Raw genomic sequence first — 27,583 nt, forward strand, 5'->3', positions numbered from 1 at the left:
CAAGGGGTAGGGCAGTAGCTTTGAGCTGAAGAGCTCAGGGATAGCCCAGAGTTCAAGTCCCACAACCGACAAAAAACAGGGAGGAGGGCGGGGAGTGTAGCCTAGCGGTAGAGTGCTTGCCTAGCATGCACGAAGACCCGGGTTCAATTCCTCAGTACCCCACATACATATAAAAAAGCCGGAAGTGGTGCTGAGACCCAAGTGGTAGAGCTCTAGCCTTGAGAAAGTCCAAGGACAGTGCTCAGCCCGGGCTCAAACCCAGGACTGGCAAAAAAAAAAAAAAGAATCCATGGTCTCTCCCTTGACTTTGAACCCCCATCCTCAGATCTCAGCCTCCTGAGTAGCTGGGAGGTTCTTCTGTTTCTTTTTTTAAAGGGCTCCTACTAGTTAACAGGTATTGGGAACTGCTAAAGGCCTGTAGAACGTGTCCCCTTAGGAAACGAGCTTTAGAAAGTGACCTGGCCAGGTGCAGAGGCTTGGCCGGAGCTTTCCAGGCCTGGCTGGGAAACCTAACAGCCCCCGGAGGCCCCGCCCACACAGGAGGCCCCGCCCTCCCCAGGGGCTCCGCCCTCTCGATCCGGCAGCAGTAGCGCGCCTGCGCAGTGTGCGGGCCCGGCCGCGGCTTCACTTGACCCCTCCCGGGTGCCGTAGCGGTCGCTCGGGCTCCGGCGGGAGGAGAAATGGAGCCGGTGGGCACCGGCGGCGGGGACGACCACGGCCCCTGCGCAGACCCACGGAGCACCTTCGTGCTGAGCAACCTCGCGGAAGTGGTGGAGCGTGTGTTCAGCTTCCTGCCCGCCAAGGCGTTGCTGCGGGTGGCCAGGTGCGGAGCGGGGGGCGGCCTCCGGGGCGCGGGGTGGGCGGAGCGGGCGGCGCCGGGTCCCCCTCGACCCCGTGCGTTTGCGTCCCCAGCGTGTGCCGCCTGTGGAGGGAGTGCGTGCGCCGCGCGCTGCGGGCCCACCGCCGCCTCACCTGGATCTCCGCCAGCCGCCCCGCCGCGCGGGCCCTGGGCGGCCACTGCCTGCTGCACGCCGCGGCCGAGGAGCTGGAGGTGAGCGGGGGCTGGGGGTCCACGGGGGCCAGGAGCCGGGGGCGAGCGGGGGCCAGGGGTGAGCGGGGGCCGGGAGCCGGGGGCGAGCGGGGGCCAGGGGTGAGCGGGGGCCGGGAGCCGGGGGCGAGCGGGGGCCAGGGGTGAGCGGGGGCCGGGAGCCAGGGGTGAGCGGGGGCCGGGAGCCAGGGGTGAGCGGGGGCCGGGAGCCAGGGGTGAGCGGGGGCCGGGAGCCGGGGGCGAGCGGGGGCCAGGGGTGAGCGGGGGGCGAGCGGGGGCCCGGGGTGAGCGGGGGCCGGGAGCCGGCGGTGAGCGGGGGCTGGGGGTCCACGGGGGCCAGGAGCCGGGGGCGAGCGGGGGCCAGGGGTGAGCGGGGGCCGGGAGCCAGGGGTGAGCGGGGGCCGGGAGCCGGGGGCGAGCGGGGGCCAGGGGTGAGCGGGGGGCGAGCGGGGGCCCGGGGTGAGCGGGGGCCGGGAGCCGGCGGTGAGCGGGGGCTGGGGGTCCGCGGGGCCGGGAGCCGGGGGTGAGCGGGGGCCCGGGGTGAGCGGGGCGGGGGGCCAGGGGTCCACGGGGGCCGGGGGCCAGGGGTGAGCGGGGGGCGAGCGGGGGCCCGGGGTGAGCGGGGGCCGGGAGCCGGCGGTGAGCGGGGGCTGGGGGTCCGCGGGGCGGGGAGCCGGCGGTGAGCGGGGGCGGGGCCCGGGCCGGCGGGGCGGGCTGAGGAGCCGGAGGTGAGCCGGAGTGGGGGTCCATGGAGCCCCTGCGGGGTCGAGCGGCCCCCAGGCCGCCACGCTGTCGTTCCTGTGGGTTTAGGCGGGAGGTTTTGTCCTGAACACCATTTCTTCCACCCGCCTTCCCAGTGTCCAGGGGACAGCAGGGGACAGCTCTGGGTGACCGAGGGCTGGTGGCTTCATCACACCCCCCTCCTCCATCCTGGCCCCTGCTTTGTCTTCCCACGATTATTTTGTGGACAGGATACTTTTTACAGCCAAAAGTGTGTGTGGTGTGTTTTGCCAGTCCTGGGCTTGATCTCAGGGCCTGGGCACCGTCCTTGGGCTTTCTAAAGTCCAGAGCTCTGCCCCTTGAGCCACAGCACCACTTCTGAACGTCCCCACATTACAGAGTTCTCAATCTGGTCAACAGTGAAGCTTTGTGCCCGGCGAGGACTTCATTCCATCTGATAGGGAAGCTATTTGAAGGAAAGGCTGCATCCTTTTCGTTTAACTCTGCTGTTTTGGCACTTGTCTGCAAGGTGCACCTCAGTAGCAGAGCGGTGATTCTCAGTCGAGGGAAGACTAGGGCCTGGCGGTGAGGTCCCTGTGTCCTGGGAGCTTCTGGCCGCTGGCTGGAGGGGTCACTGCCTTGTCCCCCTCCCTTTTCCTGGGATATGAGCTCCTTGCTCTGCTTGCTTAGCTGATGCTCTTCCACTTCAAGCCTTCAGCCCTGTGTTCGGTTGCTTTGGAGATGAAGTCTCAGACTTTCCTGCTGGGCTCTGAGCTCCCACCCTCCACATCTCGGCATCCCAAGTCTCTAGGATGACAGGTGGGAGCCACCAGGCCTGACCAGGAAGTGCTCTTGACTGGAGGTGGACTGGAAGAGAGCAGTGGGAACATGTGCTGAAGTGGGTGTGTCTGGGGGGTCATGGGGGGCCCGGAAGCTGGCAAGGCTGGAAGCTTTGCTAGGCCACGAGAACTTGGATAGAGCCTGCTCACCGCCGTGTCTGTCCCAGTAAGATCAAGTTCCATTATCAGAAGGAACTTCTCGAGGTGAACTTGAGAGAGTAATAGGTGCTCAGTAAGTCAGCAGGAAAATACCGGGAATGGGACGTGGGCCACGTGGACCGCGCAAGTGTGGACAGCTCACAGATCCAACTCTGCGGGTTTTCTTCCAGCATGTGCGCATCTTACCACACACCGTCCTCTACATGGCCGACTCGGAGACCTTCATCGGTCTGGAGGAGTGCCACGGCCACAAGAGAGGTAGGTGCCCCGCCTCGGCTCCCAGCTTCTCAGGAGGCTGAGGTCTGAGGGTCAAGGCCCAGGCCAGCCTTTCTTAGAAAGGAGCTTTTCTGAGTTTGTCCTGTCATTTCTGCTCGTGGGTGTGCAAATTAGTGCAGCCACTGTGGAAGTCAGAGGAACTGTTGTCCTGGAGGAGCCCAGGGCAGAGGGCAGGGGCATCCCTGTGTGCGCATGCACTGGCCAGCAGCTGCAGGGAGATACGTGGTATTATACACAATGGAGTGCTAGTTAGGCATGAAGAGGAGAAAATGAATGAAAGTAAAGATCAATTAAGTGGAAACCCCCAGATTCAGACAGGCAAATATACATGCAGTTCCTTGGGGGTGGAATCTAAACGTTAACCAGGGGACCGTTGGGGAGGCTCGGGAAGGGAGATACGAGTTGACTCCAGTTACACTAACTACATCGTTTATATGCATGGGACAATGTCACAAGCCTGCTGCCCTTTTTGTACAGTTAGTACACATGTGGATTTTTTTTTTTTTTTTTGGCCAGTCCTGGGGCTTGAACTCGGGGCCTAGGCACTATCCCCGAGCTTCTTTTTCTATAGCTAGCACTCTACTGCTTGAGCCACAGCACCATTTCTGGCTTTTCCTGTATATGTGGTACTGAGGAACAGAACCCGGGTTTCATGGACGCTGAGCCACATTCCCAGCCCATACATCTGGATTTTAAAGGAAGAGGGGTTCCTTGCTTTGAAAGCCTTGATCCTCCAAGCAAATTTTTTTTTTGGGGGGGCACTAGTCCTGGGCCGGGCTCAGAGCTTGGGCGCTGTCTCTGAGCCTTTTTGCTCAGGGCTGGCACTCCACTTCCTGGTGTTTAAGGAGATATAAGTCTCATAGACTTTCCATGAAGTCTTCAACCTGAGCTCCTCAGCTCTCATCCTTGTGAGTAGCCAGGATTGCAGGCGTGAGCTGCAGGTGCTGTGCTCAGGTGTCTCGTTTTATTTTGTAAACAACATGATGTGGGCTAATCAAGTCTTTTAGCACTTTGTGTTCCAGGCACCCATTTAGGTCCTGTGTCTTCTAGGCTTGCTGGGGTCCCCAGGGAGTGAGGTGTCCCAGTGGGACAGGGCTGCAGTCCAGTCACACCCCAGCCAGCTTCTGACAGTGATGTTGAAACCAGGCGGATCACAGTCTTCAGTCCAGCACTTCAACTTTCTTGTAGAGCGTTGTGGTAGTGCTTAGTGCTGTTTTTATGTTGTCGCATTTGCCCTTCAACGGACATTATGCAACAACTGTGCTTCTGTATCACAGCAAGGAAGAGGACGAGTATGGAGACGGCTTTTGCGCTTGAGAAGCTATTTCCAAAGCAGTGCCAAGTCCTTGGTATCGTGACCCCAGGAATCGTAGGTGAGGAAAATAGCAGCTGGCCCCCTCCTTGCTCAGCGTCCACTCCTGGCTATGGTCAGCTCACTGGAGCTGAGAGGCACATTTATATTGGCGGTTGTCCAAAATGCAGTAAGCACGGTTTGCAGGGCATGACATTCGGCTGTGTCCATCGTGTCCGTGTTTCAGATCTCAAGACAAATGGGAGGTGTGTCTTTTGTCTTAGCCATGTACGAGGCAGGAGACCTCGCTCTACCTCTTCAGATGAGAAGGTGTGGCTCAGTATTCTTGTGGTCTGTTCCTGCTCTGTTCCAGTCTGTAATGCTGAGTTTTGCCTGTTCATTCTACAGAACCATTTTAAAGATGTGTGTAGCATTGAACATGATTATTTTTGTCAATTATGATGTTTGAACTCAGGTCCTGGGTGCTGCCCCAGAACTAGGCAGTGTGAGCCACTGCACCTGGCTCATGTTTTTAATATTCACTCATGCTATATGAACAGCAGTAAATTAAAAAATTCTCTAGTGGAATTCTACTTAAATAGGCTATTTATTTTGTCATTGTTTTTAATGGTCATTGCATCATTTCCATTGTATTATGAGTGAAATGGCCAGAAATGTGTGGTTGGAGGTTGGACGTGTGGTTCAGGTTGTGGAGTGCCAGCTAATACATGAAAATAAGCATCATGTCAGATACTAATTTGAGTCCTAATCTTAGATCAAAAAGCGTTTACTTGGGCTACAGATAAGGCTCAAAGCTGGAGTTTAAATTCAGTACCATCAAAACTCTGTGTGTGTGTGTGTGTATTAGTCAAGCAGCAGAGCGCTCTGTATCTAGATTTCCAGGCCGCAGCTAGCACACCAAAGGTGGTTTCTTGTGAACTGTGGGTGACACCGTCACTTCTTTCCTAGTGACTCCAACGGGATCTGGGAGCAGTCGACCACAGGAAATTGAGATCGGCGAGTCTGGCTTTGCTCTGTTATTTCCTCAAGTTGAAGGAATAAAAATACAGCCCTTTCATTTTATTAAGGATCCAAAGAACTTGCCCCTCGAAAGGCATCAACTCACCGAAGTGGGTAAGTTCCTCTTCTTTACTACAGGTGGAGATGCCCGTGCCACCCAGCCCTCCAGGGCAGGTCGCTTCACTTCCCTGACCCTGTGGGTCCTCTGAGAGGATTCAGTGACTGACTTGGAAAGCCTGTGACACGTGGAGCATAAGGAGTGGGGATGATTGAGCAAGTGAGATGATGATATCTAAGGAGGGGTGCAGGTGACAGAGATGATGGGGTGAGGGGTGGCAAGAGCAGAAGACAGACTTGCTTTAAGGCCATGTGGCCAAGCCTGTGTGCTGCCTTTGTCTATCTGGGAAGGTGGCATGGTGTCTTCTATGCAGAGTTCCCTTGGCAGTCCTCCCATCCTCCCTGGTGGCCTGTGATGGAGCACAGGGGAGGCTAGAATTCTGGTGTGGGCAGTTCACAAGAACAGCCATAACCCAGAGTAGAAGAGAGCACCTGTTTCTTAGGTTTTGTTGTCCTGTTCCGGGGTTGAACCCTCGACGCTGAGCTCCACCCGCCCCACATCGGTCCCTTTGGGAGACCTGGTGGCTTCACCGAGAACACTGCCCTATGCCTCCAACTTTAGTGTCCTCAGCGCCCAGAAGCGTGGCCTCCTTGTGTCCCTCTTGTGGCCTGCCCAGGATTACTCTGATAATCTGTTCTCTCACCTCCCTCTTTTTGCCAGTCTTGGGGCTTGAACTCAGGGCCTGGGCATTGTCCTTGGGCTTCCTCAAGGCTGGCACTCTACCACTTCAGCCACAACACCGTTTCTGGCTTTTTCTTTGTATGTGGTACTGAGGAATTGAAGCCACGTCTTCGTGCATGCTAGGCAAGCACTCTACCACTAGGCCAAATTCCTGACCCTATTTTTTTTTTTTTTTTATTGTTTTACTGTGTAGCCCAGACTGTCCCCTGCCTCCCAGAGCCTGGGATTGTAGGTGTGGCCCACCCTGCAGCCACTGCGCATGTGTGGAGGAGTGGGGGTGGATTAGCTATGGGCTCAGCTTTGCCTCCCTCCTCTCCCCCAGTTAGCTGTGAGCAGGAATGAAACACTGGCAAACATCAAAGAAGCCCTGGGTCCTCCAGGCTGGCCCCTCAGCTCATCTTCTCAAGTGTGGGGATCTCAACTGGAGCCACACTCGTGCCCGTGTCAGCGTGGGAGAGCATGGGCTCTCTGGTAACTGAGAGGGACAGACAGGATCCAGGACCACCATGTGGCATGGCCCACGGTAGAGCTGCACACAGGCCACAGGTTTGAGTGGCCAGGGAGAGCGGGGGTGCCTTGGCCCACACTGTCCCGACCCTGGAAACTACTCGCCACTTAAGCAAGTTCCTCAGCCATTTCCTAAGGTTTTGTTTTTTATTCTGGTCCTGGGGCTTGAACTCTGGGCCTCGGTGTTGTCTCAGCTTTTGTGCTCAAGGCTGGTGCTCTACCACTCAGCCGCAGTTCTACTTTTAGCTGTTTGGGTGGTTCATCAGAAACAGGAGTCTTGGACTTCCCTTCCTGCATGGGCTGGCTTTGAACTGTGATCCTATCTCAGCCTCCGGCGGGGGCAGCCCGTGTGCCCTCTGCTTTTCTGTCCATTTCTTTCCCATCATTGACTTTCAGGGTAAACCAGTGCTAAGGTTTTGAATGCATTCAAAGTGGACAGAGGCTGACCACCGCCATCTCAGCCATCCAGCCCGATGAAGCAGGACCCGCCTGGCATCTCAGCTGCAGGGCGACATAGGCCAGCCTGAGCAAAAACCCAAGACACCCTTAAAAACAACAGAAGCCCAGAGGGCTGGGGACATGGTGCAGGTGGTAGAACAACCTGTGTAGCCCACCTGAAGCCCTGAGTGGAGCTCCGGGATGGCAGCGGGTATGTGGGTGCTGTCTCTGCAGGGCTCCTGGATAACCCCGAGCTCCGCGTGGTCCTTGTCTTTGGCTACAATTGCCACAAGGTGGGTGCGGCCAGCTACCTGCAGCGTGTGGTCAGTGCCTTCAGTGACACCAACATCATCCTGGCAGGCGGCCACGTGGACCGGCTCCTGTCCCTCTCCTCCCACAAGTATGTCCTGCCCGCTCTGCGCCGGGTTGAATGTGCACAGAACCCATGGCTAACGGGGAAACAGAGTCAGGTGAAAGGGAAGCAAGTGCTGGGTTGGGGCCGAGAACAGGCCCTGCTGATGGGCCAACGAGGGGCTCTTGGGGGCCTGGCCTGTGGGTGTGGGGTAGTGGCTCTGAGCCTGTCGGGGAGAGCTGGAAGGGGGCTTCTCTTTGTCTGCCATTCTCTCAATGCAGTAACAGGGTAATTTTTTTTTTTTTCCAGTCCTGGGCTTGAGCTCAGGGCCTGAGCACTGTCCTTGGACTTTCTCAAGGCTAGAGCTCTACCACTTGAACCTCAGCACCACTTCTGGCTTTTTTCTATGTCTGTGGTACCGAGGAATCGAACCCGGGTCTTCGTGCATGCTAGGCAAGCACTTTAACCACTAGGCCAAACTCCCGGCTCCAATTTTTTTTTTTTTTTGGTGAAAGTCCAGGGACTCGGCCTGGGCTCCTCAGCTCAGGGCCGGCGCTCTGCCACTGTGCGCCACAGCGCTGGGTCGTTGGAGTTGAGCCCGCGGGCTCCCTGCCCTGGCTGGCTTTGAGCCGCGATCCCCAGATGCCTGCCCGGCGCTCACCCGGCTCCCCTCTTCCAGGAGCCCTCTGAGCATCGACGCCACGGGCGTGGTGGGGCTGTCCTTCAGCGGGGCGCGCGTGCAGAGCGCCACGGTGCTCCTGAGCGAGGAGGTCAACGACGAGCCCGCGGCCGCGGCCGCCATGCAGCGGCTCAAGGCGGCGCACATCCCCGAGCACAACACCGTGGGCCTCATGTTCGCCTGCGTGGGCCGCGGCTTCCAGTTCTACCGCGCCCGCGGGAACGTGGAGGCCGACACGTTCCGCAGGTTCTTCCCCGGCGTGCCGCTCTTCGGCTTCTTCGGCAACGGCGAGATCGGCTGCGACCGCATCGTCACCGGCAACTTCACGCTGAGCAAGTGCAGCGGCGTGGCCGACACGGACCTGTTCCACAGCTACACCACCGTCATGGCGCTGGTGCACCTGGGCGCGCCCAAGTGAGCGCCAGGGGGGAGGGCCGGGGGGAGGGGGAGCGCGCGCCCGCCTCGCCCAGGCCCCGCCCCCCGGCCAGCGCCGCCCCGCCCCGTGTGCCCCACGCGGGACCCCGTTACCCCGGACTTCACCGCAGAGGAACTGAAAGGCTGTTCGCTGCCCTCGCCGCCCCCACCCCGTCCGTGGCTCCCAATCGGAGCGCAGAAAGGCGGACCACCGTGCTTGGCCTGAGGACGCCCCGGGGACGCCGGAATCCTCCCCGCGAAGCCATCTCCCGCGGCCGGGACGCTCCTCCTCCCCAGGCCGGGCCGGGTTTTGTTATAAAGGAGCCGCAGGCTGGTTTTGTCGGAAGCCTCAGTTTCCTGGCACGTCAGAGGAAGCGCTGGTGAGCGGCCACCGCGGCTCGCTCCTCCCCGGGGGCGGCCCCGGGGTCCCGTGGTCCCCGGATCGGAGCGCTGAGCTGTGGTCCTTCAGTGCTGGCAAAGACAGGGTTTTGTCCTCGGTTCAGCACAGGCGGCTGAGCAGGACAGGGAGACAATACAACACGAGCCTGAGCGCTCAAGGCTAGCGCCCTGCCACCCGAGCCCGCTCCGCTTCCAGCTTCCTGGTGGCTCCCTTCCCGGACTGGAGTCAGTCCCGAGCCTCAGGAGCGAGTGAGGGTCACAGGCAGCACAGCCTGTGGAAGGGGAGGGTCCGGGGATGCCTGGGGCAAGAAGGGTTTGGGCGGGAGGCTGAGATCTGAGGACCAAGGTTCAAAGCCAGCCCGGGCACGAAAGAACCTGAGACTCTTGTCTCCAAATTAACCTCTAGAAAACAGCAAGTGGGGCTTGGCCCATGGGCAGGGCGGTAGCTTTGAGTTCAAGCCCCAGGACCCACCCAAAAAAAAAAAACACTGAGCAGTGAGTTGAAAGGTTTGTACAGTGAGGACTATAAGGCATAGATGAAAGCAAGAAAAGTCATAAAATAGATTCTAATGTTAGGACAAAAATCTCCGTATGATGAGACAGAACCTGCACGGGAAGACCAAGCATTTCAGGAGGAAAGGAGGAGAGGACAGTCCTTTCAGCAAGATTCCTGACCAAATGAGAAGTGCATGCTCACAAAGGAAGTCAGGGCCTTCCACTGCTGCCACACAACAAAACAGCTCCAGTTAAAAACTTCCAAGACAGCAGTGCATAGCTTAAGGACATAAGATTTGCGTCTGACACCATATTCACAGGAAACTCTACCACATCAATTACGTGTTAATAGAATAGCAGTCCACACAATTAGGGTCCTTGTGGTTCACCCTCTTAGAAGGAGACAATATCCAGTATGAACAGGCACCAAAGGGCAACAACCAAACAACTGTGAAGAGGCAGCACAGCTCAATCCATTTTCTCCAAGTCCTGCACCTACAGGAGGCCAGGAGAGGGAGGAACTGCCACCTAGGCGAGAATGTGCTTCAAAACTGGAGTCCTCTCAGTGTCCTCCAGGACTAGGGCAAAAGTAAAATAAACCCGGCACAGTGGCTCACACCTGTCCTCCCAGCTACTCAAGAAGCTGAGGTCTGAGAACCATGGTTCAAAGCCAGCCCAGGCAGCAAAGTCTGAGTGAGAGTCAACCTCCAATTAACTACTTTAAAAAAAAAAAAGCTGTAGGTGGAGCTCTGGCTCAAATGGTAGAGCCCAAAAAGGCTCAGGGACAGTGACCAGGCCCCGAGTTTAAGCCCCAGGACTGGCACCAAGAGAAAAAAAAAATTACCTTCCTGTGAAAAATAGTTCTTATATAAAAATCCATGGAGAAATTCTTAAGAGACAACCTTGTCCAAATGGACCCCAAGCTAAGGCCATGTCACCATGTCCCCCGATGTGGGGCATGGCCCCTCGGTGGTACTCACAGTGGCTGGTGCCAGGGGTGCCCGCCTCCACCAGGCTGGCCTCACAGGGGTTCCACGGGGACTGGGGAGGGCGCCCCCTCCTGACAGGAGAGAGAGACAACATCACAGAACACAATGAGACTCATCTTTCCATAATGAATGGAAATCACCTGAGCCCCCCACCCGACAAATGGTGACCCTTCATTGAAGGGGCCAAGAGAGGTGGCATGGCTTATCTTGGGGGAGGTCAAACGTTTTTGTCTTTGTGTAGTCCTAGGACTTGAACTCAGGACCTGGGCACTGTCCCCGAGCCTTCTGCTCAAGGCTAGCACTCTAACCCTTGAGCCACAGTTCCACTTTCAGATTTTTGCTGGTTAACTGAAGTCTTACAGAGTCTCGCAGATTGTCCTGCCTGGGCTGGCCTCTAATCACAATCCTCAGATCTCAGCCTCCTGATTAGTTAGGATTACAGGCATGAACTACTAGTCTCACAGCTGGCTCTGCTTTTAAAAGACGTTAGTGTCCACTACTTCTTGGATCCTTATTTGACATGGGGTTCTTTTTGTGAGCTATATTAAGGAAACAATTTTGGATCTTTTCACTTGATAGTTTACCATCATCTGATTATAATATAATGTAAGTTATAATTTATGTGACTACATCAGAAAAACTACCTTTTTTTTGCTTCTGCCAGTTTGGAGGTTTGAACTCAGGGCCTGGGCACTGTCCTTGGGCTTTCTCAAGGCTAGAGCTTTACCACTTGAGCCACAGCATCACTTCCAGCTTTTTCTGTGTATGTGGTACCTGGGAATCGAACCCAGGGCTTCGAGTGTGCCAGGCAAGCACTCTACCACAAGGCCATGCTCCCAGCCAGAACAAAATGCCCTGTGTTTTTCCTAAATGCCCCTCGGCCTTTATTCCAGAAACGCTGTTGGTTCTAGCAATGGTTTTGGCAGTAGCAGGATGCCATTTAGGTCTCATTCAGAGATGGCACTACTGTTACCGAGGGTCAAAAGATATGTGTGTGTGTGTGTGTGTGTGTGTGTGTGTGTGTGTGTGTGTACTGGGGCTTGAACTAGGGGCTTTCAGCTTAGCTTTCTTGCTCATTGTTGGTGCTCTACCAGTTGATCCAGGCCTCCCACCTGGTTTTTGGCTGGTTAAGTAGAGATAGGAATCTCACAGGCTTTCCTGCCCTGGCTGGGCTTCCCACTTGCATCTCCTGATCTCTGCCTCCTGGGTTGCTAGGGTAACAGGTGTGAGCCGTTGGTGCCTAGCTCAGTTCTGGGGTTTGACCTGGGCCTGGTGCTGGCTAGACAGGCTCTTCGCACTTGAACCATGTCTTAGTCCTGAGATACTATTAGGATGCCTTCCTAGTTAAATAACTAAATAACAAAACTGAATTCCAGACCTTGCTAAATAAAAAGCAGTGCCTGGAGGAACCTCCACAAGTGAAAAGAGTGTTGGAGACCCAGGTTGGCCCCTTGTTACAGTTACCTGCAGAGGAAGTAGAGGGCAGCAAAGGCAACTGTCACCAGAACAGCCAGGGCCACCACACCTGCAGGCACGTTGCTTCTGCTCTGGACACTGAGGCTGGGGAGGAAAACTTCTTCACAGCGTGCACCAGTGTAATTCTCCACACACCTGGAAAGAGAAAACCCCAGGTAAGGTGTGCGCCTGCGCTCCACTGGCTAATCTGACGGCACCAGGTCTCCAGAGGACTACACTTCCCATCAAGCGCACTGGTTAATTTTTGTTTTTTGTATTTTTAACGCAATGGTAATCCCACAGCCTTTTCTAATTCTTTAATGTCTTCAGCTCTAGAGAAACCACAACACATTCAGTCCTCTTCAAGATTTCTTCTCTTCTTCCTCTTGTATTTGTGTCAGTTGTGGGGCTTGAACTCAGGGCTTGGGTGCTGCTGTCCCTGAGCTCTTTTGCTCAAGGCTAGCACAGTACCACTTCTGGCTTTCTGTTGGTTCGTTGGAGATCAGAGTCTCACAGTCTTTCCTGCCTGAGCTGGCTTTGAACTGTGATCCTCAGACCTCAGCCTCCTCAGGAGTGACTCCTAACAATTGGCTTCCTTTTTTTGCTTTGAGGGGAGGGGGTGTCTTACTGAAGCTCTGGGGCTCAAGAAATTCTCCTGCCTCAGCCTCCTGAGTGGCTGAGACTACAGGCACCCTCAGCAAACCCAGGCTTCTCTTCCAAGTTTCCAATGATACAATAATACATACGTGACTCAAATTCCTCTAAAATGATTTTTGATGGTCTGAGGGATAGCTGTACATCTAAAGGCAAATTTTTCTCAAAATTAGTGTCTGCTTAATTCAATCCCACTGTTAGATAGCCAATCCCTCATTCACTGCCTCCCACAGCACGTGCTAAGTTTCCCAAACGTTCTGCCCAGCGGACTTCAGGCTTCTTCCACACACGTCAACACCGTGGCTTCAGAGGCTGCTGCAATCATAACATTTGTTCCTCCTGCTCCCTGCCTTTTCATTTGCTTTTCCTAGTTATAACAAGATAAATCACAACTAACATTTTTCAGCTGTTTACTTTTAAGAACGCTGTGACAAAGCTAAAGATATAGCTCAATGTGGAATGTTTGCCTTAGCACAAACAAGGCCCAAGATTCTGTCCCCAGTACCACAGTGTGTGCGTGTGCGCATGCGCCTGTGTGCACACCCCACCCCCACCACACCAGTGGAAAGGGCACGTTCCCACTTAATGAACCCAGGCTCAAAATTCACTTTTCAAAAGTATGTCTAAGCTGAGTGTCAATGGCTCACACCTGTCATTCTGGCTACTCAGGAGGCTGAGCTCTGAGGATGGAGGTTGAAAGCCAGCTCCAGCAGAAAAATCCATGAAACTTATCAACCAGCAAAATGCTGACATGGAAGAATGGCTCAAGTGGTATAGCAGTACCCTTGAGTGAAAAGGCTAAAGGATAGTACCCACATCTTGAGTTCAAGCCCCAGTACCAGCATATAAAAAATACATAAATATAAATTTGAATAAATAAAAGAAAGCTATAAAGTCATTTAGATTTCTTAGGCGATTCAAGTGTAGAGAAAAAGACAAAGCAGCTGATGGAAGAGAGAAGGAGCGGTGGGAATGGAAGCTCCGAGGACAGGTGAGGTCTTCCACAAACAGCAGGCACGAAGGGTCTGGGCACAGCAGACATGCTTTCTCAGGAAAAGTTAAACACTCATGGGGATGTTAATCAAAGTCAAGGGAAAAAAAAACCAATCCCATCTCGTTGCTGTTTAACTAGTCAGATCAGAATTTAGAGCAAGTCCAGGGAATATTACGCTGTTATTCAAGAAGACCACTGAGCTTCCCTCAGTCAGTTCTAAATTTCATGGACTGGGCAGAGTAAGTAAACATCGTGCGTGGGTGGCTTGTTCACTCATGACCCTGCCACACTCCAGTCACCCGACTTCAGCAAACAGGGCAGGGCAGGGAGAGGGCAGGACACAGTTCTGGTGGCCTTTTCCACAAACAAGCAGCTTTGTTGCTATGTCAGTCACTCTCATGGAGTCATTTCTTGGCATCATTTTTTAAGTATTTTCTTTTGGGGTTTTGTTAGGTCATGGGGCTAGAACTCTGGGCCTGGGCACTGTCCCTGAGCTCTTCAGTTCAAGACTAGTGCTCTATCACATTGAGCCTCAGCACTACTTCCGGTTTTCTGGTGGTTCATTGGAGATGAGAGTTTCATAGACTTTCATGCTTTGGCTGGCTTTGAACCGTGATCCTCAGAGCTCAGCCTCCTGAGTAGGTAGGCTGACAGACATATGAGTCACTGGTGCTCATCTCTGGGCATGGACTGCCAGCAGCAAAGAATAATGGCATGTAGTAGTAATAAAGTACATCATGTATGCCTCCTGCCACTGAGGGCTCATGCTGGAATACATACAGATGCTGAGAAACCCCAGGGTCTGCAATCCAATTTGTACCCCGGTTTTCTGGCCAGACTCTAAACACCAAAGCTGTGTGTAGTACATGGGGCATGCAGACCCAATAGAGTGGGAAGAGCTTAGAGACTTTTAAGCAAAGCATGAGAGAACCCAGTTTGGAAAGAAAACAGAAGGGCTATGATCCGGACAAAATGAGTTTCTGGACCCTTTCCCCTGCTCACTGGTGTGTGATCTGGAACAAGTCACTGTAACTCTGTTGCACTGAATAGATTAAAATGCATATGGAAAATTAGAGCTACTATTATTTGTCAGTAATGGGGCTTAAACTCAGAGTTGGGCACTATGGCTCACATCTGTAACCCCAGCTACTCAGGAGGTTGAGGATGGCAGTTCAAAGTCAGCCTGGGCTGGAAAGTTCCTGAGACTCTTATCTCCAGTGAACCAGAAAAAAAGCCAGAAGTAGAGTTGTGGCTCAAGTGGAAGAGGGCCAGCCTTGAGCCAAAAGAGCTCAGGGTCAGCACCCAGGCCCTGAGTTCAAATTTCACAGCCAACAAAAAATGAAAAGACTGAGTTGCTGTGATGAGGGTCCAGTCTGAGTGATCATCTAGCAAATGGCTGACTGCAGGGTGCCGGATGCCGGCGCCCCCTGCCGCTCCACGCTGTCATGTGCTGATGTCACTGTCCTGCGGGTTTACTGGACCTAGGGGACAGAGCAATTATGCAGAACGTATTTCCTGAGTTTCACTAACCTCACACTTAGAAGTGCCAGGATGCGGGGCCGGGAGTTTGGCCTAGTGGTTAAAGTGCTTGCCTAGCATGCATGAAGACCCGGGTTCGAGTCCTCGGTACCACATACATAGAAAAAAGCCGGAAGTGGTGCTGAGGCTCAAGTGGTAGAGCTCTAGCCTTGAGAAAGTCCAAGGACAGTGCTCAGGCCCTGAGCTCAAGCCCAGGACTGGCAAAAAAAAAAAAAAAGTGTCAGGATGCTGTGACTTTTCCTAATCACAGAGAATCTCAAGTGCTTCGTAAGACATGTTGGTTAAGATCAGCGGGTCCTGGGTCCTCTTTAGCTAAGAATTCTGCCTTTGTGGGCTGGGAGTGTGGGCTAGTGGTAGTGTTCACCTAGCACGCACAAAGCCCTGGGTTCAATTCCTTGGTATTATATACACAGAAAGAGCTGGAAATAGTGCTATGGCTCAAGTGGTACAGCGGCTAGCTGTGAGAAAGTTCAAGGACAGTGCCCAGACCCTGAGTTCAAGTCCTAGGACTGGCAAAATAATAAAAAGGAAAAGAAAAAAAAAATCAGACTTTGTGCCTTTCAAGTTAGAAGGAAACCATCCTCAATGCCTCTGTGATATGGATTAGAGCAAAGTCCTTTTTTTTTAAATGCTTTGACTTTTGACACTGTGCCAAATGCTTTATTAAACATCAAAACAGATTGATTTTTTTTCAAACACCTTTACAGGTGGTAGAAAACAATTTTGGCAGGAGACTGAGTTCTGAGGATCAATGTTCAAAGCCAGCCCAGCCCGGACACTAAAGACCATGAGAGTCTTTATCTCCAATTATCCACTTAGAAAACAGGAAATGGCATTGTGGCTCAAGTGGTAGGGCAGTAGCCTTGAACTGAAGAGCTCAGGGACAGCGCCAGACTTAGAGTGCAAGCCCCACAATGAGAGAGAGGAGAAAGGGGAGAGGGGAGAGAGGAGAGCTGAGAGAAAGGAAGTGAGAGAGAGGAAAAAAGAGATAGAGAGACAGAGGGAGAGAGAAAACAGTTTGGGGCAGGGAAGAGAAGAGCAGGAAGGGATGTGTAAAACAGCTGTTCTGTTTAGCCATGTGTCTGTGAAGGATTTCTCCAATTAAAAACTCTGCTAGTATTCTCAGCAGAACAGCTGCTCAGCTGCTCAATCTCTCTTGATTTTACTGTGTTTACAGCAAAACTTAAAAAAGAGGCCAAAACCAGGTACCCGTGGTTCATATCTGTCATCCTAGCTACTGAGGAGGCTGAGATCTGAGGATCATGGTTTGAAGCCAGGCTGGGAAAGGAAAGTCTGTGAGATTCTTTTTTTTTTTTTTTTTTTTGCCAGTCCTGGGCTTGAGCTCAGGGCCTGAGCCTTGGACTTTCTCAAGGCTAGAGCTCTACCACTTGAGCCTTAGCACCACTTCTGGCTTTTTTCTATGTATGTGGTACCAAGGAATCAAACCCGGGTCTTCGTGCATGCTAGGCAAGCACTCTACCACTAGGCCAAACTCCCAGCCCATCTGTGAGATTCTTATCTCCACTACCAAAAAGGCTGGAGATGGAGCTGTGGCTCATGTGATAGAAGTGCTAGCCTTGATCGAAAAAGGTCAGAGACAGCACCCAGGCCTTGAGTTTAAGCCCCAGGACTGGCTTCCTAGCCATATCTACGGAGAAAGAGGATGCCTGGCTCATGTTAACGCAAGTCTATTTTGGTTATGTAAGAGAAACATGGACTCCTGACTGGCCCCGTCCATTCACTGGAGGCAGAGAAACAGTGGGTCATTTCGGATTCCTCACTCGAGCCACAACACCACTTCTGGCTTTTTCTGTATATGTAGTACCAAAGAACCGAACCCAGGGCTTTGTGCATGATAGGCGAGCACTCTACCACTAGGCTACACTCCTGGCCCCATAATGTCTCCTCTTTATGGCGTCATTAGGATACTGGTTCCCACCCAACAGAAGCAAGCCAGGCATAGGGTATTCCAACAAAGACTTAAAGCAAATTACTTCCTCTTGCAATCATCTACCTGCCAGACAGGATGGTGGGATGATGCAATGGGTTCAGTACTAGCTCTGGCCTAAGTTTAGGAATGATGGAAAGGAACAGAAAAAGGCATAATGCCAAAAAATAAAATGGTTTCGCATGCGCCTCCAAGCCTTGTACATGGCGACCACATCTCCACCCCCAAGTTCTGTCTTAATCATGCAAATTTTGGCACACTAAACGTCTAGTTTTCAGATTTCTGGAATTCTCTGTAAAATGAGAAACATTACATACATAGAGTATTTGATTGGCTATAAAGTAATACAACATACATAAAAATCTATGAAGACAGAACAGGGTGCCATTCTTGTAATCCTAGCTACATAGGAGGCTCAGATATGAGGATTGTGGTTTCAACCCAGGACACACAGAAAAGACTGAGACTTTCATCTCCAATTAATCATATAAAAAAAAAAAAAACATAAAAAACCCCAAAAAGCCAGAAATGATGCTGTGATTCAAGTGGTAGAACACTAGCCGTGAGCAAAACAGCTCATGGATAACACAGTGCCTGGGCCCAGATCTCAAGTCTAAGGACTGGCAAAATAAATAAATAAATAAAATATCTATATATTTTATTATCTATATATTTTATATTTTAGACATGAATTCCCAATTTTCTGAAATTCCTAGAAATATTTTTAGGTAGTTGTATATATCATTTTTTAAAAACTAAGCAAAAATCTATGATGACTGAATATCTAAACTTTGTGCTGTATTTTCTTCTTATTGTGCTCCTGTTCTCCGTTGAAGTTCATAAACAATAGCATGTCTTTATTCCAGACTATAAATTACAGTAAATTCTTGTAGGTCTTTAATAGAAATGCTGACATCTTAACAGTTGCAAAAAGTGTGACATAACTACCGGGGCAGGAATCTCATCAGCTGTGCTTATGTCAGCAAAACTCTCCACACTGTCATCTCCAGTTGAGTAGATTCTGACTCTGATTTTGCATTTGGATTGTATAAATGACATTTATCGGGACTGGAGGGCACATTTACAAATATTTTTTATCTTGGTGCCATTTTGAGAGATTGTTTGCCAAGAGTAAAATAGCTGAAATTAAAATCTTGTCTAAAAGATGACATTTTAGAGCCTGGCACCAGTGACTCACACCAGTCATCCTAACAATTCAGGAGGCTGAGATCTGAGGATCATGGCTTGAAGCCAGCCCAGGCAGGAAAGCCCATGAGACTCATATCTCCAATGAATTACCAAAAAAAAGCTGGAAGTGGAGCTGTGGCTCAAGTAAGAGCACTAGCCTTGAACAATAAACCTCTGGGCCAGTGCTCAGGCCCTGAGTTCAATCTCTAGGGCAAGCAGAAAAATAAAAATAAAAAACATAAAAATCATGTATCATATAATTTACTCATTCACAGCACTCGATCTCCATTCTGCCCCTGATATGTGACCCTGCATCAGTCCCAGGTCTCCTACTCCTGGGAGATGATCTCCAGAGCCTCAGGCTCTGCTTGCAGGCTCTTGGGGTGACAAGAGTCAGAGCCTGCCAACCAGCCTCTCTCCCAGCCACACGCCCTCCCCCATGTGTGCAGACTCTGCTCAGGCCTACTGGCAGCCATTCTCTGGTACTTTCTCTTAGCATTGCCCATCTCTGCCCAAGCCTAACATTCTTATCTGAAAAGGCGAGCAGTGGTCTCTGACGCCCACCCCAGCATGAAAGGACCCTCTGCACTTTCTCTAAGACTTCGAGGACACTTATAAAAATATAAGTGATGTAAGGATCTGCATGGAATACATTTATTTAATCTTTGTTTAACATACTAAGTAGGTACTTAATGCTTAGAACAAAAGGAGACAAGGCTACTTCATTCAAATTGCATTATAAATTTAAAGCTGAACGGTTTCTTTAAATAAGAAGACTGGCCACTGGTGGTTCACGCCTGGAATGCTAGCTGAGGTACTCAGGGGGCTGAGATCTGAGGACGGCCAACGGCCAGCCTGGGTAGAGAGTCCATGAAACTCTTATCTGCAATGAGCCAGCAAAAAGCCAAGAGTGGGGCTGTGGTTCAAATGGTAGAGAGCTAGCTTTGAGCTAAAAGTTCAGGGAAAGTGCCCAGGCCCTAGATTTAAGGTCCAGGACTTACATACAACACAAACCAAGCCAAACCAAGTTAACCTGACAAGCTGCTGGTCTCCGAGGAAAGCCAGGGACAGCAGGGCTCAGGGGCAAAAGTCAGTAAGGCCATAAGAGCACAGGAAGCAGAAAGGCAACACTGGAGACAGCCACATTCTGTCCCACCCAAGACTATTCCTCTAGTGGAAATAAATCTTTCAGGCCAGGCATAGAGATACACCCAAACCACCTACTTTTTTCCTCCATAGCCACTAAACAGCATTCTGATGACAAACTGGCTTCCTAGCCATATCTACGGAGAAAGAGGATGCCTGGCTCATGTTAACGCAAGTCTATTTTGGTTATGTAAGAGAAACATGGACTCCTGACTGGCCCCGTCCATTCACTGGAGGCAGAGAAACAGTGGGTCATTTCGGATTCCTCACTCGCTCTGTATCCTGGTCCTTTGTCCTGAGCCATCCTCTCCTGAGGAATGCAGGAAGGTTATTTTTTTTTTTTAAATTATTTAGTTAGTTGGTTGTATGGCTTGAATCCAGAGCCTGGGTGCTGTCCCTGAGCTTTTTGCTCAAGGCTAATGCTCTACCACTTTGAGCCACTTCCAGTTTTTGAATGGTTCATTGGAGATAAGAGTCTCCCAGGGATTTTTCTACCTGGACTGGCTTTGAACAGCAATCCTCAGTCTCGGCTTCCTGAGTAGCTAGGATTACAGATATGAACCATCTATGCTCAGCTAAGAGGAAGGTTATTCTAATAATGCCTTACCTGAGCAATCTGACAGTGAACCAGACTCTCTTAGAGCTGGGACTGTTTTCACTTAAGCATCCTGTTCCCACCCCTGCCCCCCCAATTTTCCCTATTTAATCTGTCTGCACCCCTAAAGATGGCTGAAGACAGACTAAAGTGCAGTATGGCTGTCAGGGAATCCATCTTTCTCTGCCTTTCATTCATCATAATGAATTATTTGGCAGATCTGACATACAGAGCTCCTAGAGTTTGGGGTCTAAAAACTAAGTTTCCGTTCTCTCTCTCTCTCTTTTTTAATAAATCAATGAAATGCCACCTGCCTGGGATGCTAACTTCTGTAAGCCGAGTTGGCATGTGCTGACTGGGGGGGGGGGTGACAGCCCTTTCTGCCATGGTTTGATAGGCGAGGCAATCGTGCCATTGCTCCCTGAGTAGACAGCTCAATTCGTGACTAGGACAGCAATTTGCTTTTAACCACAAGAGTCGGAGGCTCACTTTTCATAGAAAATAAGCTGTCTTTGCCTTTAATAAATCCTGCATGCTTCACTACCTGAGACAGAGGAAAACAAACCTCTTACGCTGGCAAGAGTGAGCTGTTCAATGCCTGGGGAACCGAAAGGATGGTTCACTTCATCTTACAATAGCTACTGACCGCTTACATCATTTTTTTTTTCTGTCGGTCGTGGGACTTGAACTCTGGGCCTAGGCATTATCCCTGAGCTCTTCAGCTCAAGGCTACCGCCCTACCCCTGGGCTTGGGCACTGTCCCTGAGCTCTTCAGTTCAAGGCTACAGTCCTACCCCTTGAGCCACAGCACACTTCCTCTGGTTTTCTAGTGGTTCATTGGAGATAAGAATCTGATGGACTTTAGAGCCCAGGCTGGCTTTGGCTCCTCAGATCTCAGCCCCCTGAGTAGCTATTATAATAGGTGTGAGCCACTGTGCCCAGCTAGATCATTTCTTTACCTAATGAGAGGACTAGATTTCTCTTATTTTATTACTACAGTGTCTGCTTCTAGCTTTGGTGGGCCATCATGTGAAATGGTTGTGACCGGGGGAAACGCGTAAGAGTCTTGTTCACCCCTCAAAAAACTTTCCAACAAAATGCATTATGGGAATTGCATAATAAGGATCCATAAATATCAGTATTACACATTTCTATCTGATGGCCAAGATTACCTCTATTTTTGGCGTTTCTATTTAACACATATTGGTTGAGATTCTTTGTAAAAAGGATGAGATAGGTGTAAAACAAATGAAATTATCCTAATGGTATTTGTAAGGTGTTTTTTTTTATGACCTTCCTCTCCCTGGAATCTTCTCACTTGAATATCTTAATACATTTCAAAAGTTTGAGATTTTTCAGAAGACTTGATGTGTCAGCAACTTAATGGAAGAAGCAAAACACTAATTAAGAAGAGAAACAGTTCAGTTAACATCTTTGTACTAATTACAAATAACTTCTTTTTCCATTGCCAGTCATGGAGCTTGAATTCAGAACCTGGGTGCTGCCTGAGTTATTATTTTTTGGGGGGTGCAGGAGACCAGGACTTGAACTTGGTGTCTCATGCTTTTGTTCACTGGCTAGTGTTCTACCAACTAAGCCATGCTTCCAAGCCTGAGATATTTTGCTCAAGGCTAGAGTTCTACCAATTAAGCCACAGCTTCACTTCTAACTAAAACTTCAAAAGCTCCTGAGGGCCTAATTCTCAAAGTGAGGAGAATAGAGACTTGGGAGTCAAACAATCAAAAACTGGGTTGGGACAGACAGGGTAAGGGAAATCTGTAGGAAAACAGGAGTGCAGAAAACAAGCGACAGCTATAACACAGCAGGATGAGCAAGTTAAACCAGCTATTTAACTTGCAGAAATTACAAGTATTTGGATCACTAAATGTAACAGTTTGAAACTAAGTGTTAAATGGATTTAAACTTGTATGAAATTCTCACACCAGAAGAGAGATAGACTATATCAAAAATATATAGTCTAATGTCTAGGTCACACAAAAAATGACCAGAAAGGTTTAATAAAGTGGAGTGGAATGAAAATATGGAATAACTGATAAAAGTGCAGGAGAGAAGAAGTAATAGGAAAAAGAGGTGAGATAATTAAGAAACAGCAGCAAAGCCAGTTGCTAATGACTCATATCTGTCATCCTAGCTACTCAGGAAGCTCAGATCTGAGGACCAAGGTTCAAAGACAGCTGGGCAGGAAAGTCTGTGAGACTCCAATTAATTATGTACTGGGAGCTGGACATGAAGCTCTAATCTTGAATAAAAAAGCTCAGGGACAGTACCCAAGCCCTCAGATCAAGTCCCAGAACTGGCACCAAAACAAAACAAAAATGAGCAGCAAGATTGTAGACTTCAGCTTAGATTTATTGGTGGTTACACTAAATACAGATGGACTACATCCTCTAATTAAAAGACAGATGACTAGGTTGAACTAAAAATACTTGTTTATATGCTGTTTACAAGAAAGATACTTTGAATACAGAGACACAGACAGGTTGAACCGACAGAAAGAGAAGCCATGGGGCTGGGAAGGTGGCTTAGTGGTAGAGTGCTTGTCTAGCATGCATGAAGACCTGGGTTCTATTCCTCAGCACCAAATCCACAGAAAAGGCCAGAGGTGGAGCTGTGGCTCAAGTGTTTAGAGAGCTAGCTTTGAACAAAAGAAGCTCAGGGACAGTGCCCAAGCCCTGAGTTCAAGCCCCAGGACTGGCAAAGAGAGAAAGAGAGAGAAGAAAGAGAAAGAGAGGGAAGAAAGAGAAGGAAAGAGAAGAGGAGGAGGAGGAGGAAGAGGAGGAGGAGAAGAAGAAGAAGAAGAAAAGAGAGAGAGAGAGAGAGAGAGAGAACGAGAACGAGAGCGTGTAAAAGCCGTAATCAAAAGGAAGCTAGTAGGTCTGTATTTAATATTGACAGATTTTAGGGCCATATACAATTCAATAGATATGTTTAATCATTAGGGGCTAGGTTTCATGACCCCATTAGAGGCCAGAAACTATAAACACTATCAAAACCTCTGTTTTATGTTCTTCCAATACATAATCTACCCATGACAAAGTTGAATCTATAAGTTAGGATGACAGGAAAATAATAACAGCTAAGGATCAAATAAAACAGTAATACATTGTCCCAAAAGTTATTTGAATGTGATCATCTTTTGCCTTCTCCAAATTTCCAAATGTGTTTTTAACCTCTTAAAAAGTTTCCTTAATGGGGCTGGGAGTGTGGCCTAGAGGTAGAGTGCTTACCTAGCATGTACAAAGCCCTGGGTTCGATTCCTCAGTACCACATACACAGAAAAAGCTGGAAGTGGTGCAGCATGAGCCTTGAGAAAGCCCAAGAACAGTGCCTCGGCCCTGAGTTCAGGCCCCAGGACTGACAAAAAGAAAAAAGTTTCCTTAAGGGCCAGGAATGTGGCCTAGTGGTAAAGTGCTTGCCTGGCATGCACAAAACTGGCAAAAAAAAAAAAAAAGTTTCCTCAACAGCTTTTTCTTTGGCAGTTGTACATGCATTTTGCTTTGGGGGCTATTACTAGGTGAAGGGCATGGGCGATGGTTACTAGAACCCTGGGAGACCACGACAGTGACTCTGATGGCCCTGGGATGGCTGCCAGGTGGCAAATGGCTGAGCAGCAGGGGTGCCTGGGAAATGCAGAACACAGGGACAGAGGCTGTGGGAGCAGAAGGCAGGATTTTACTATGCTTCAGAACCCTGTGCCACTGAAAACTCAGGAAGCATGACTGCAATTTCCTCTTTAATGTGATTGACCACAGGTAAGTGCAAATGAGAAAGATCAACTGCAGAAAGGTAGGGCATTGTTTTAGCACTAAAGAATGTTGTGTAATAATAAAAAGGTCAGTTAAATGTAAGAGGTGATAAGCTGTTTAAACTTGAATACGTGTAATTACACAGCTCCAAAATACATAAAGCACTGACAGAACTTTAAGGAGAAACAGGAAATCAACAATCAGACCTGAAGATTTTACATACTTAGTAAATGACAGAAGCATTAAAAAATGTAGAAAAATTGAAAAAAAACACAGACTATTTGAGCAGTTCTTCCTATGTGCCTTAATTGGCACTGTTAACAATCAATTGGCACTGTTAACAATCAATTGCTCTTTTAGAAATGCATTTGGGACAGTGATCAAAATTAATCACATAAGAAGCCATAAAGAAAATCTCAAGCTGGGTGTTGTGGCTTATGCCTGTAATCCTAGCTACTCAGGAGGCTGAAATTTGAGGAAGGGGGTTCAAAGCCAGCCCAGGCACTAAAGACCATGAGACTCTTAAATCCAATTAACCACCAGAAAACCAGAAGTGGTGCTGTGGCTTAAGGGGTAGGATGGTAGCCTTGAGCTGAAGAACACAGGGACAGTGCCCAGGCCCAGAGTTCAAGCTCCATGACTGACAAAATAAAATAAAAGTGATAAGACTGAATATTTTAGAGTCACATTCTATTCTTGTAGACAATAAACAGCTAAAAGAGGAAAAACCCACATAACAAATAGTAAGGAAATACAGAATTATAAGAAGCTTGATCTAGGGGCTGGGAGTTTGGCCTCGTAGTAGAGTGCTTGCCTAGCATGCATGAAGACCCGGGTTCGATTCCTTGGTACCAAATACTTAGGAAAAGCCAGAAGTGGTGCTAAGGCTCAAGTGGTAGAGTTCTAGCCTTGAGAAAAATCCAAGGACAGTCCTCTGGCCCTGAGCTTAAGCCCAGGACTGGTAAAAAAAAAAAAAAAAAAAAGGAAGGTTGATCTGACTTTCATACAACCTTGCACCAATTATTAAAGAACCCGCATTCTGCTTTCATGCAATTAGATCATTTAATACTCTGAACCAGGCACAAATCTCAGCAAACACTGAAGAGTTAATACCAAGTACTTAGCTTAAAAATATTAGCTTAGGGTTGAGATTGTGGCTTAGTGGTAGAGTGCTTATCTAGCAAGCATGTATCACATACACAGTATCACATACACAGAAAAAGCTGGGAGTGGCATTGTGGCTCAAGTGATACAGTGCTAGCCTTGAGCAAAAAAAGCTCAAGGACAGTGCCCAGGCCCAGAGTTTAAGCCCCACAACCAGCCAAAAAAAGAAAATTTTAAATAGAAAATAATACACAATTTAAAGTATATCTGCAGTCAGATTCCCGGTGCCCTTGGCTACTCCACCCCTTCCTTTCCCTACCACTCTGTGGCCCTCATGTTTCATCCAGCTCCACTCCCACTTTCTGCCAGGGGTCCTGGGCCCAGGGCACAGCGGGCAACCCCACTCACGTGAGGCCCTGCCATGAGCAACTAGAGATCCAGCCATAGCCTGGCAGGAGATTAGCAGCAATGGTGTCATTCTCTTTCACCGGCGATTTTTTTTTTCTGAACTCAGGAGCTTGTGCCCGCTCAGCTCTTTGCTCGGGCTGGTGCTCTACCAACTAAGCCATGCTTCCAGCCTAGCTTTTTGTTGGTTAACTGGAGATAACCTTATGGACTTGTCAGTCTGATCTGGCTGCAACCTCCATCTCCTCAGATCTCAGCCTCCTGAATAGCTAGGATAACAGGTATGAGCCACCAGTGCCAGGTGACTTTTTGGAATGACCAATGCATTTGTGCCAATGAGTCTCCAAAATCCAGCATTCACTTCTTTCTTCCAACTTATTCAGTGAAGGCAGCTTGACGGACCAAGTATTCTTACCATCATGTAATGAAAGTAGATGTAAAAAGATAAGACCACCCCCCCCCCACAGAGACAAACAAGATAAAGAGGAAAAAACCCAATGGGAAAATTGTAAACTTAGAACAGAACAACAAACCTAAATTTGTACAATGAAGTTAAAATGCATTTGAAATTATGTTAGGCAATAACTACTATGTATTAAAAAAAAAAAAAGGAGGGCTGAGAGTGTGGCCTAATAGTTCACCCAGTATGCATGAAGCAAAAGAAGCTCAGAGACAGTGCCCAGGCCCTAAGTTCAAGCCCCAGGACTGATAAATAAATAAATAAGCTAGTCCCCAATGAGCTGACAAATACAGTTAAGGATTTATACCACCTGATTTCAATCACATTGTTCAGTGATGGCAAAAAAGACAAACATATATATTGGCACATACACATGCATTTAGTTGACTGATTTTTTTTTTTTTTTTAACAAAGATGGCAGTTACATGGAGAAAACATAGTCTTTGCCCATGTAGCTCCCACCAAGGTCAAAACATAAAGTGTTAGTGCCTCCGAAGCATGAAATGCAACTCTTCTAATAAGCATTCTAGTTTCCTTTCGTAAATGTCTCACACCATTACCCCTTGAAAGAATTCAGAATGAAGACCTTGTAAGGTCGAGCAAACTTGGGAAGGTATAAGTGTGGACCATTCTCTTTTGGTTGGACGGTTCCTTGGGTTTTGAGAGAAGGCTGGCTTTGAACTCAGAATCTTCCTGTCTCAGCCTCTCAAGTGCCTTAGATCATCAAGTCTAAAGGCCAGTGCCATCTTTTCCCTGGTGGTAGGACCACTGGAAAGTCACTTATAATTTCTTATTTCCCTTCCCCTTTCCCTCCCTCCCTTCTTTTTGTTGTTGTTCTTGGAGGATTGAACTCAGGGCCTAGAGGCTGTCCCTGTGCTCTTTTTTGCTCAAGGCTAGTACTCTTCCACGTTAAGTTACAGCACCACTTCCGGTCTTCTGGTGATTCACTGGAGATAAGAGTCTCACAGAATTTCCTGCCTGGGCTGGATTCAAATTGGGATCCTCAGATCTCAGCCTCCTGAGTAACCAGGATTATAGGCATGAGCTGTCTAGACCCGTCCTAACACAGGTTATTTTAAAAATTAGTCTAGAAACCACTAGAAAACTGGGAGTGGCGCTGTGGCTCCAGGGGTAGGGTGGTAGCCTTGAGCTGGACAGCTCAGGGACAGCGCCCAGGCCCAGAATTCAAGCCCCACAATCGACAAAAATAAATAAATAAATAAAATAAAGAATACTCTAGGCTGAAACCTACCCAAGTCGATTTTTTTAAATGAAGGCCTTGATGAATGAGATTTTTTTTACATGCTACTTGGTTTTGCCTTAAAAACACAACATTACCCTATCCAAAGAGGTTCTGAAGGACAGAGGTCGCGCTTCTCCGTTGTATACTGGTTGGACTGTGATGCCGCTTCAAGAAGCTGGCAAGGGATAGGAAAGGAAAGCACCTTCTCCCCCGCCCCCATCCTCCATTACACTCACCTACAAAATGGGCTGGCAACAGTAGGAATCACATAACAAATCCCCCCATTCAGGCAAAAGGACCTGTGCTCGGGACCACAGGGTTCTTCGTGATCTAAAACACACCCAGCATGGGAAACAGAGAGAGGAAAGTTAACGACTTTCCAACGCAAACCAGGACCTGGGAACTGCCAATCTCAGATTTCGTAGCCACTGTAAAAAGTAGAATGAAGCTTTTTTTCTTACGAAAAGAATCTTATTCCTTGTTTCATTAGGCAAAGATGTCTATTTCTTTGAGAGAATAAACAAATCCATTCTATAATCGATTTAGAAGCTACACAGCAGAAATAAGAAATCTTTATACTCTATGAAAACGAAGTGATGGGTTAGGCTCTTAGTATCAGTAGGACTTTCCTCATTTAGTACAGATAATCTGCAATACTAA

At 49.3% G+C, this 27,583-nt stretch overlaps 2 protein-coding genes across 4 annotated transcripts in view; one reads left to right on the plus strand and one right to left on the minus strand.

The window, feature by feature from the left end:
- Nucleotides 1-646: 646 nt before the first annotated feature.
- Nucleotides 647-8,546, plus strand: Fbxo22 (F-box protein 22). Its single transcript, XM_090321371.1, has 7 exons — nt 647-823; nt 913-1,051; nt 2,937-3,024; nt 4,320-4,415; nt 5,303-5,467; nt 7,332-7,497; nt 8,129-8,546. Exons 1-7 carry the CDS (start codon nt 681-683, stop codon nt 8,544-8,546), a joined length of 1,215 nt encoding a protein of 404 aa, XP_090177497.1. The 5' UTR covers nt 647-680.
- A 1,010-nt stretch (nt 8,547-9,556) lies between these two features.
- The window catches only part of Nrg4 (neuregulin 4), a 54,438-nt gene continuing 36,411 nt past the window's right edge, over nt 9,557-27,583 (minus strand). For 2 of the 3 annotated variants that reach the window (XM_090321329.1, XM_090321330.1), the window contains 3 exons: nt 27,160-27,253; nt 11,890-12,036; nt 9,557-10,496 (listed from right to left, as the gene is read on the minus strand). In XM_090321329.1, the coding sequence (XP_090177455.1) occupies nt 10,301-10,496; nt 11,890-12,036; nt 27,160-27,253 (437 nt within the window). In that variant the 3' untranslated portion in view covers nt 9,557-10,300. Of the gene's footprint in view, nt 10,497-11,889; nt 12,037-27,159; nt 27,254-27,583 lie in introns of those variants that run through there. The other variant, XR_016533151.1, reaches the window with a different exon arrangement.

Source organism: Megascapheus bottae, chromosome 30 (genome assembly GCF_031878675.1).
Source record: "Megascapheus bottae isolate mThoBot1 chromosome 30, mThoBot2.hap1, whole genome shotgun sequence".
NCBI lineage: Eukaryota > Metazoa > Chordata > Mammalia > Rodentia > Geomyidae > Megascapheus > Megascapheus bottae.